Below are 11,296 nucleotides of genomic sequence, written 5' to 3' on the forward strand. Positions count from 1 at the left end.
CTCAAACCCCTCTCTAAGTGCTCAGCTCCAGCACAGGTAGAGGGAACGTCACTCCTGGGGTCCTGCAAGAACAAACACACCTTTTCTTTCAGGGACTGCAGCAAATCATGCTCTTGGTTCATGAAAATGTTCCGGTGAATTAGAGAATGTCTTAACCTGCACATTACCTACTGGTCAACCACAAGTGAGAATTAAAGTCAAAACTACTACCATGAAGTGAAAACACTATTTATTTTTATAAAAGGCAATAATTAAAACAAACCCTACCAGTGTGTACATTGTACACATTTGAATGACACTTACAAGAATGAAGTTTCCATATACAAAGATTACAAGCCCACACTGGTAAAGGATGCACATTAAGCACATACGCAGCTTCACAGATGCCTCAACTCCTGATCACAGTACCAATTACTCTATGACCACACCTGCATAGCATTTTCATTATTAGCATCCACACTACTTTATTCCACTAAAAACTGTACACAGAAAGCAAGAAGTACTTTATTCGGAGAGCACGCATTCGCAGAAAGAATTTATTTGCTGGAATAATCTCTCACTCTTCCATTGCCATCTTCAAGAGATACTCTTTGTCAATTTTGAAGAGCCTCCACCCCTCCTCCGTGGACAGATCAGAGGCGCCTCTTCTCTTATAGAACCTGATGGAGGGTTCGTTCCACTCTGCAACGAGGAAGTGCATGCTGCTGCAGCGGCACTTCACAGCAACCTGCAAAAGCATGCGACAACACTGGTTTCAGACAACAGCCCCAGACGTAAGCCTAGTAAGAACTGGTGAGACTACTACGTGTCACCAGAAGTCATCAAGTTCATATTGCCAGTCACTTCAGCATTTGTCACTGTTTAACAGACTCTAGACAACGTTTTAAGCCACCTAACATTCCTGCCACTTCTCCTTTAATTCTTTAGAGTAGTGCTGAAGGAGCAGCTCTCATGCAGTAAGCAGAAGAGCAAGAATGCTGCCATGCCAAGCATCCTCAATTCTGCTTGTTTATACTTTGACATACCTGACTCAAGTTCTTCAGAATTTCTGACCCAATGCCAAGTCCTAAAAAAAAAAAAAAAATTGAAAACGCACAGTAAGAAACTAAGTTTTAATTTTAAAGCTCTACAAGAAGCAACTCATCCAATTCTGTAATGCATACCTCTATACTCAGCCATCACATAAAAATCTTCAAGATACAGCAGTTTTCCGATCCATGGATCATAAGTGAAGTAATACATGGCAAAGCCCACAACGCTGTGTCCTAAAACAACAGTTGTAACTTTAGCTAGTCTGAATTTAAAAGGCAAAAATAAAGTCTTACATGCATATTTAAACATACAGATTCTGTGACATGCAGACATTTGCTATTACGTTAGAATTAAGAATGAAGTTTACAAGTAAGCACACAACTGAAAATACGAGTTCTGAGAAACTTGTATCAACCTAGTAGAATGAAGATTGCCCCTTGCCATAGCCTGAAATCCTCAAAAACAGAGTCACAGTATTTGCTGGACACAGGCTTTTTTTTTTTTTGATACAAATACATATCCTACCGATTTATCAGCATTTCCATTCTGGAATACAAGTAAGAACTTATATACAGCAGTTCACAATCTACATTATCACCCCAATTCTGCTTTCTTAGCAAGGGAAACAGTCTAAAGAACACTGATCTTTCAACATATTCTCCTCAATAACTACACTGTGTGAGAAGGTATGTTCACAGGCCACCTTTACAGCATTTCCAGCACCTCAGCTTATGCTTCCACTGAGAGCATCACACTATTCTCTTCACTTTTAGCACCATGAAGTGAAGGTAAGTCAAGCTATAGCTTCAATTTTAACTCTGTGGCTCAACAGGGGAGAGAAAGCAACTCTCCCAGCAGCTGCCCACTCCAACCTAAACCTTGAGTATTTTAACTACATCTGCCATAACACTCTGCACATACTGCAAGAGAAGCGTGCAAACAAGACTTCTGTTCTACTGTGTCTTTGGTAAATGTTTGGGAATAGCACTTGTCCCTGTAGACCTTACCTCATATTATGATCATCTACTTTATTGTGTAACGGATCTTTTAGTTACCTCCCCGCCCATCCATGTACACGGAAGGGCCATGTACATGGCGAAGCTAGAGACTGTAACCTGAAGATTGGGGACAAATTAAAGAAAAAAATGTGATTCAACAGGATTACATAAAGGTAAGTCAGGGTCAAACAAGAAAAGCCATTTAATTAATTGGAGTCAAGCACATTACGTTACACCTGATCTTCCCACACCTCCAGGATTAGCAACTACTTCAGCAGGGTATCACTACAGATTACTGCATTTAACGGTTAACCTGTTCCTCCTACATCAACTCACTGGTGGAACCTCAGCTATAATAGGTAACATTTAAGTATACGGTGCCTCTCGTATTATTCAGCATCTAAAAATAAGCATCGGGAAGTCTCACCTTCCGCAGACCAATGTTCTTTTGGCACTTCTGCGACCAGACAGTGGTAGAAAGGATGCTCGCCAAAACCATCCTCGAGCAGCTCTAAAAAAAAGCAGAATAAACCGGCACCTGAGCCACGGATCCGGTCACCGCGCTACTAACCGGGGCGGGGGGGGGGGCAGGCGCCTTTCTTTTATACCTTTCTCGGTTAGCACCACTTGATCCTCCATCTCCTCGTACTTCGCCAATTCCTGGAAGGGAAGGACAAGTCAGCGGGACTCTCCCCGCAGCTCCACCCCGCAGCCTTGCGCAAGAGGTTGTTTTTGCTCAGAGAGAAGGGCAGCGGTGCCACCCCCACCCCCGCGATCCCTCCTGCGGGAAGGCGGTGGATTTGCTCCCACCTCAGCCACCCACCACGGGGAAAACGGTGCATGGCGAGCCCCCCCGGGGAAAGGGGGCGCAGCCCTTCCCCCTCCGCACCTTGATCAATCGCAGGATGTCGGGGCAATCCTCGGGACGCGCGGCGCGGATGCTGAACGAGGCCATTTTCGACGGCGCTTCCCCCTGCGGCCCCCTCGACTGACGAGTCCCCGGTGCGTGAACAGGAGGAGCAGCTGCTTCTTCATTCGTGTCCCGGGCGCGGCGGCCACCTGCGGTCAGTCAGGCTGCGAGCATGTCCCGGCGACGCTGAGTAGGCAGGATCTTCTTCTCCTTCCCCTACGGCCCCTGCAACTGCGGCCGCGAGCCTCCGCCCGCCCTATTTATAGGCGCCCGCGCCCCGCCCCTCCCCGCCCAGCAGCCAATGGGAGCGCCCGCGCCGCTCGCCCTCAGCCAATGGGAGCGCTCCCCCCCGGCGCCCTGCCTCAGCCTGCCGGCAACAGCTGCCTGCGGGGTGGTGCGTGACTCGCCCCCGCCCAACCCCCGCCCCCCGCGCGGTGGCGCCCCCTGGCGGCGCCGCAGGCAGAGGCGGAGCCCGGGCTGCCCCTGAGCCGGGGCCAAAAAAGCCGTGGAATGGCAGGAAGAGGCGCCAGGGGAGGGTTGGGCTGGATATGAGGAAAAAGTTCTTCACCCAGAGGGCGGTGGAGCACTGGGACGGGCTCCTCAGAGGAGCGGTCGTGGTGCCAAGCCCGGCAGTATTCCAGAAGCACTTGAATATTCCCACGGAGTGAAGGTCGGGGTTGTCCTGTGCAGGGGAAGGAGCTGGACGCAATGAGCCTTGCGGGTCCCTTCCAGCTCAGGGCATTCTGTGACTCTCAGTATTTGCTTGAAATACCAAGTACTGATTGGTTATAAAACCTGGCGTGGCAGGGGGTGTCCAGGACCAAGGTACAGAATCATAGAATCACCAGGTTGGAAAAGACCCACTGGATCATCGAGTCCAACCATTCCTATCAAACACTAAACCATATCCCTCAGCACCTCATCCACCCGTGCCTTAAACACCTCCAGGGAAGGTGAATCAACCACCTCCCTGGGCAGCCTGTTCCAGTGCCCGATGACCCTTTCTGTGAAAATGTTTTTTCTAATGTCCAGCCTAAATCTCCCCTGGCGGAGCTTGAGGCCATTCCCTCTTGTCCTGTCCCCTGTCACTTGGGAGAAGAGGCCAGCACCCTCCTCTCTACAACCTCCTTTCAGGTAGTTGTAGAGAGCAATGAGGTCTCCCCTCAGCCTCCTCTTCTCCAGGCTAAACAACCCCAGCTCTCTCAGCTGTTCCTCATCAGGCCTGTTCTCCAGCCCCTTCACCAGCTTTGTTGCTCTTCTCTGGACTCGCTCCAGCGCCTCAACATCCTTCTTGTGGTGAGGGGCCCAGAACTGAACACAGGATTTGAGGAGCGGTCTCACCAGTGCCGAGTACAGAGGGAGAATAACCTCCCTGGACCTGCTGGTCACACTGTTTCTGATACAGGTATGGCCCTGGACATGAGTGTCCTGATAAGTAACTGTTCAAAACACTCGAGTTGCACTTTGGGCTGGTGAAGTTTTCCAGCCACACACAAGCACCATAACAGACCCAGTTCAGCAGCTACGCTGGGACAAGAACAAAGGACAGGAGTGTTCTCAAAACACTGTAACGGAGGCTGAGACTCCTTCCTGATGGAGGCACAGATGTCCCTGAGGAGACAGGTGGGTGTGATGAAGAAATTAAATTGGAATAAACACCTGAAAATGTCTTTGGAGCACGAAAGGATGGAGGCATCATCCCCAGCTCAGCTCTTCCGTCACCTACAGATGTTGATGTGCGCTGCAGACCAAGAGCTGGACCCCGATCCAGATAACCATGCGTGTCTATACACCTACCACACAGGCCACTCAGAGGAATAGTATAGTTGTTTGGCAGGCATATGCATGGTTTTCTTTTCACCCTCTTCTATAAACTTCAGAACTATCCTGTCCATTCTTAGACTGGGCTTGTTCAGCTTGGAGAAGAGAAGGCTCCAGGAGACCTTACAGTACTTAAAGGGGACTACAGGAAAGCTGGGGAGGGGCTCTTTATCAGAGAGTATAGAGGTAGGATGAGGGGTAATGTTTTTAAGCTTAAAGAGGGGAGACCGAGGTTAGATCTTAAGAAGAATTTTTTTCCTATAAGGGTGGAGAGGCACTGGAACAGGCTGCCCAGAGAAGTCATGGATGCCCCATCCCTGGAAGTGTTCAAGACCAGGCTGAATGAGGTTTTGAGCAACCTGATCCAGTGGAAGCACGTGTCCCTGCCCATGGCAGGAGGGTTGGAACTGGGTGATCTTTAAGGTCCCTTGCAGCCGAAACCATCCTATGGTTCTATTATTTTCCATTTAGCTTAATCTGACTTGTTTTAAGAGTGATTTGGGATATACAAAAAGACTACATCATGCTACTGCTGTAGAGTTAACAGTCCTTAAAACCTGGATTCCCAAACACACAACACTCACACTGTATTTTTCAGCGTATACAACAACTTACGAGGTTCATCTTCATTTAGACAGACGGGCCAGCATGGAACTTGATACTACATGAGAACTGTATAAGGAAGTGTGTATTCTCTTGGCTGGTGTTAGCCAAGAAAATCCTCTGGCATGCAGTGGAAAGTGCCTAGAGTCCTGCAATAATTTAGGATTTACACAAACACCCTAACTGGCTCCGTTTCCTCCTCTACTGGAGCAAAGATGAATATGCCCCAAAACCAGAAGTATTTCCAAAACATAAAGCTACAGCCAATGGCTGGTGGTAGACAAGATTTGTTTCAGCATTTATGGATTTGGAAATCCTTCAGGACAGGGCTTTTTGTTAGGGAGACTGAATCTGATTAAACTGGCAAAGAATAGACTCAGCCTAACTACACACATTTAACGAATACACATTGTTTCTATCCCTAGAAATTATCTGACTGGGATCAGAAATGGGGAGCACTGTCTCTGTGAAGGACTTAACAGTGTCTGTGTTGTGTTAACTTTTGTTGTTTTGCATTTCACAATGAGGAAGTCATGCTGTCAGGAAACCTACTGTTGTGTAAGAGCAGAAGGTGCCTGTTTTCTTTCATTTTCAGGTCAGAAAAGTCATATGATTTTAGAAGCTGAACTTTCAGCAGACACAATGCATTTTCCCCCTTGGCTGTTTTTGAAAGTCCTGCTTTAACTTGCTCAGAGTGTACTGGTGTTACCCTGGTGAACAGAGGTCATGGGAGTTAATTTTCAAATTCACAAGGCAGAGGAAAAAAATATTAAAAAATTTCCTCAAGTATCAAAAATCATTTCATGAAACAATATGCAGAGTATTGAAAAAAAAAGGAAAAGGGAAAATATATAATTAAGACATCAAGATCTCTGAGACCATGCTGCAATTATTCTGCAATTTAGTTACATTTTACCAGAGGTCATTTTTTCAGAATAAGATCAATAAAAAGGGTAACAATATTTTACAAAGAGGTTCTCAGATTTGTGAATGAATGAGACCGATGAGTGTTGTACTTTACAGTTTCTTCCTTTTGTCTCAGGTCCGTTTGTCTTTCAGCAGGTTTCGTTTCATCTTGGCGTGGCTGAGGTTAGTGGCGCAATCTCTAATGACTCGTGTAGGGCACAGATTTTATCCTGGAGTGGTCAGCCTGCTTATTTGCACTTCTCCCCAAGGGAATAAGTACTGGTAAGCGCCCTGCAAAGGATTAAGTTTCTCTCAAATTATGCAAATATGTATGCTGGAAAGTGGTTAGCAAATTTGTTTATGGTAAACTGATGCTGATGTTGAAATAACCTGTTTTAATGAAATATACACTGAAGTCTGAATTAGCTCACTCGTCTTGCCAGCCAGCAGGTACTTCCATGCGGAACCTTCTGCGAGTCCATCTGCATTTCCACCAGGAGGGCTGGTGCTTCCATCTTTGAGGGGTAGAATGGTTAGAGTTATCTAAAAAGATTGTGTGCCTTCTCATTTTATCTCCTCCCTAAATCTTACAAGTAAGTGGGGAGACAGAAAATTTTGTGTGAAACAGCAAGCAGCATTTTCTTTTTTAGCATGCAACAGGAACTAGCATTTATAAAAGCAGCAGAATACTACATATCTTCTTGAGACAAGCTTTCCCCACATCCTCTTCAGAGACAGAGGTCTCATGTAGTCTCAAGCTACAGGAAATGGCAGTGCTAGTTCCTCAAGATCCTTTCGTGGCGATGCAAACAATTTATTTGGAGTTATGGGACCTCAGCTGGACACTTGTACTGTTAACATATTTTTATTTGCATCTAAATTTCTGAGTATCCTCTTATCTTGGAGGCTGGAGAAGAAGGCTGAGAGTGGGCACCAGCTTGATTTCTTTACTGTTCAACTAATCAAACTCTCCTTTACATCTGGTATTTTAAATTTTCATTTCCTCCTTCGCTAGGAAGATTCCTTGAATTCCTATATGAATGACTCTCTCATGCTTCAAATCTTCTCTCTTGGTAAAAAAGAACTGCCTCTTCCACATTAAAATGCAACAAGTTAATAATTTTTCATTGCAGTACTGTTTTCAAGAATTGCAATCCAAATTATATCCCCAAATTGTATATCCAAATTATACCATCTTGTCAAATCTGTGGAGCAAAATACAGAAAATGCAATTCATATTCAGTTTTGACTTGATATTTTTCCAGACTAGTCTTTGGGAAACATTCAAGATGCTTAGCATTTTCAACTGAATGATTTCTTTTTCATACTCGGATCTTGCATTGATATTTATGAGTCCGCAGTTGCTTCCTGACATTTTTTTTTCAAGCAGCTTACAATTACATTTTATCAACAATAGGCTGTGCAGAGAAAAAAAGTTAATTTCTATCAGAATAGTACAGAATAGTAAATAAATACTGCAATAGCACTGCTCAGAATTTGGGACCAACACAAAATTCAGTTTCATATAAGAAAACTACATGAATTTCAATATGCTGGAAATTAAAGGACCATATTTTTGCATTATTATCTTTGAAGACATACTTTAGGTCATTAGAACCCTGTTTCTAGGAGGAGTGCTGGCCTCTTCTCCCAAGTGACAGGGGACAGGACAAGAGGGAATGGCCTCAAGCTCCGCCAGGGGAGGTTTAGGCTAGACGTTAGGAAAAAATTCTTTACAGAAAGGGTCATTGGGCACTGGAACAGGCTGCCCAGGGAGGTGGTTGAGTCACCTTCCCTGGAGGTGTTTAAGGCACGGGTGGATGAGGTGCTGAGGGATATGGTTTAGTGTTTGATGGGAACGGTTGGACTCAATGATCCGGTGGGTCTCTTCCAACCTGGTTATTCTGTGATTCTGTGATTCTGTAAGCTGATATATCTCATATCTCATTTGTAATTATTCAATCTGATTAATTTGGGATATAGATGTGACTAGTTATCTGCTTGCATCCAGAAACATCTACATCATGCATGCAAATAATTTGGAGTATAAAAGTTATAGGAAAGAAATGTTGGGAAAAAAATAAACCAGGCATCAGTTTTGTAACTTTTATGTTTTGGGTTCAGTAGAAATCTCTTTGGTGCCGATCCTGTGATATACTTAAATCAGTGTTCTGAAGGTGCAATATCTCAGGCTCTAAGGAGAAATACAGAGAATGTAATATCTTTTTCCTTAAAACTAATGGAAATTCCCAAGATGAGCAGGCATTTTTCTTATACAACTTTTTGTCTTTTGGTATAGTCTTTTGCTCCATCCAGAACTCATTCTCCTCATGGCATCTTGGTTTTTGAAACTTCTGCACCCACCCATATACCCGTTTTCTACATTTTTTCCCATGACCAGGTGAACGAGAAGCTTCCCAACAGCACTCTCAACCTTTTCCTCTGCAGACGTGCAGAGCTGGCCTGTGCGTGGTCAGGTAGCAAGAGGTGTGTGACAGTATGGGCTGGTGTATACAAGGTCTGTAGTTGGGGATGGGACATGTAAGTAAGATGTGCGAGGGTGTAGGCCAGCTGAGAGGAGCCTTTTAGCTACAGTGGTGTGTCTGCCACCCTGCCTGCTCTCTGCTTTCTCCACAAGTGAGGCTCACCCACCAGGCCTGGTTATGTGGTCATGAAAGAGGAGGGAAGCGCTCACATCACATCCATGAGAGAAAAACTGGGCTAGTAGCAAGAGTTGATTCAGGGTGGATTTAGCTCAGTGTGCAAAGTGTGCAACTTCAGTCTCTCAGTCTTTCAACAGGAAAACTGCCACCTATTACAAGTTTCATATTAAAGAGATATGAATCCTATTTTTCATAAAGTCATAGAATGGTTTAGGTTGGAAGGCACCTTAAAGATCATCCAGTTCCAACCCTCCTATCATAAGCAGGGACACCTTCCACTAGGTCAGGTTGCTCAAAGCCTCATCCAACCTGGTCTTGAACACCTCTAGGGATGGTGCATCCACAACTTCTGGGCAGCCTGTTCCAATGCCTCTCCACCCTTACAGGAAAACAATTCTTCCTAGTATCTAATCTAAATCTCCCCTCTTTAAAACTGTTACCCCTCATCCTATTGCTGCACTTGCTGATAAAGAGCCCTTCTCCAGCTTTCTTATAGGCCTCCCTTAAGTACTGGAAGTCTGCTATAAGGTCTCCCCGGAGCCTTCTCTTCCCTAGGTTAAACCACCTCAACTCTCTCAGCCCGCCCTCATGGGGAAGTGCTCCAGCTTTAAGATCATGTCCTCTGGATTTTCTCCAGCAGATCCGTGTCTTTCCTGTGCTGAGGACTCCAGAGCAGAACACAGTACTTCAGGTGAGGTCTCACGAGAGGAGTAGAGGGGCAGAATCACCTCCCTGAGCCTGCTGGTCACACTGCTGCATACGCTTGGCTTTCTGGGCTTCAAGTTCCAGCTGTGTATCCACACAACAGGATATGGTTGGCTTTCTTGGCTGCAAACCCAGATAATTCACATAGCCTTAGTTTAGTTTGTTTAGAAGTAATTTATCAAAAAAAAGGTGATAGAGGAAAAATGACTGATGAGGTATTATTCTTGCAAATAATGAATAACCTGGTTGGTGTACTTTCACAGCATGCCAGAACATCCGTTTTCTCACATCCTCGTACAAATCTCAGTGGTGTTTTTGCTGAGTCCTTAGCAAAGTATATTTAACAGTTTCATTACTAGCTCATGTGCCCTACAAGCACTATTTTATTAGCAAATTTAGAGGACCATTGGAAACAACATACTTTCTGGTTAGTGAGAAAGCCAGGGGCTGCACCTGGCCACCTATATACACTATATACCTATATGTACACCTATAAATACCTATATATACCTATATACACTTCAAGGTGCCAACACCATTAGGAATTTGGATCCTTCCTGGCCCCATGGTGCTTCTGTGCAGAGCAGGAGCTGCCTCTCTCCCCTCAGAACCTGGGGCAGGTCCATTGTCCTCTCTGCTCTCAGGTTCTTCAGTTCCCAATAATGAAAGTAATGGAATCATAGAATGTCCTGAGTTGGAAGGGACCCACAAGGATCAAGTCCAACTCCTGTCCCTGCACAGGACAACCCCAACATTCACACCATGTGTCTAAGGGCATTGTCCAAGTGGTTCTGGAACGTTGCCAGGCTTGGTGCTCCCCTGGGGAGCCTCTTCCAGTGCTCCACCACCCTCTGGGTGAAGAAACTTTTCCTAGTGTCCAACCCAAACCTCTCCTGGCACACCTTCCAACCATTGCTTCGGGTCCTATCATTGCTTGCCAGAGGGAAAAGCTCAGCGCCTGCTTCCCTTCTTCCCCTTGTGAGGAAGCTGCAGACTGTGATGAGGTCTCCCCTCAATCTCCTCTTCTCCAAGCTGAAATCGTTCTAAATGAATTACATTTGTTAATTATTCGCTTGTGGAAAAGGCACAACTTATTTAACTGAGCAGCGTTTTCTTCCTAGACAATACCACGGCTCTCGATTGCCTTCCCTCACAGTGCCACCAAGTGACCGGCCAAGGCAGGAGCCCAGGTCTCACTCTGCCCTGGGGGGATTCGAACCGGGGGTCCCAAGAGCTTCTACCGCGGCTGCACCGCTCCTGCCCCAGCTCCCATCTCATCTGCCCCTGCCCCATCGCATCTGCCCCTGCTCCCATCGCATCTGCCCCAGCTCCCATAGCATCTGCCCCTGCTCCCGGTGCTTCTGACCCTGCCCCATCGCATCTGCCCCTGCTCCCATCGCATCTGCCCCAGCTCCCATAGCATCTGCCCCTGTTCCCAGTGCTTCTGACCCTGCCCCATCGCATCTGCCCCAGCTCCCAGTGCATCTGCCCCTGCTGCATTGCATCTGCCCTGGCTCCAGCGCTTCTGCCCCAGCTCCCAGTGCTTCTGCTTGACTCCCAGAGCATCTGCCCCTGCCCCACTGCATCTGCCCCTGCTCTAGTGCTTCTGGCCTGGCTCCAATGCTATAGCCCTGGCTCCCAGCGCATCTGCCCCGGCT

At 46.3% G+C, this 11,296-nt stretch overlaps 1 protein-coding gene across 1 annotated transcript; it reads right to left on the reverse strand.

Annotated features, from left to right (window-relative positions):
* Window positions 1-212: 212 nt before the first annotated feature.
* On the reverse strand, window positions 213-3,162 carry SAT1 (spermidine/spermine N1-acetyltransferase 1). The gene is made up of 6 exons (XM_069873775.1): window positions 2,920-3,162; window positions 2,639-2,690; window positions 2,458-2,541; window positions 1,164-1,265; window positions 1,026-1,066; window positions 213-727 (listed from the first exon to the last, which is right to left on the reverse strand). The coding sequence occupies exons 1-6, from the start codon at window positions 2,983-2,985 to the stop codon at window positions 557-559; spliced, it is 516 nt and encodes a 171-aa protein (XP_069729876.1). The 5' UTR covers window positions 2,986-3,162; the 3' UTR covers window positions 213-556.
* Between the last annotated feature and the right edge of the window lie 8,134 nt (window positions 3,163-11,296).

This window comes from Phaenicophaeus curvirostris, chromosome 1, assembly GCF_032191515.1.
Source record: "Phaenicophaeus curvirostris isolate KB17595 chromosome 1, BPBGC_Pcur_1.0, whole genome shotgun sequence".
Classification (NCBI taxonomy): Eukaryota; Metazoa; Chordata; class Aves; order Cuculiformes; family Cuculidae; genus Phaenicophaeus; species Phaenicophaeus curvirostris.

Coding starts and splice junctions, on each gene's coding strand:
- SAT1 (XM_069873775.1), bottom strand. CDS start 2,985: ATGGCCTCGTTCAGCATCCGCGCCGCGCGTCCCGAGGATTGCCCCGAC. Junction 1,266..2,457: donor AGAACATTGGTCTGCGGAAG/GTGAGACTTCCC, acceptor CTGTTGTTTTAG/GACACAGCGTTGTGGGCTTT. Junction 1,067..1,163: donor TGTGATGGCTGAGTATAGAG/GTATGCATTACA, acceptor TTTTTTTTTTAG/GACTTGGCATTGGGTCAGAA.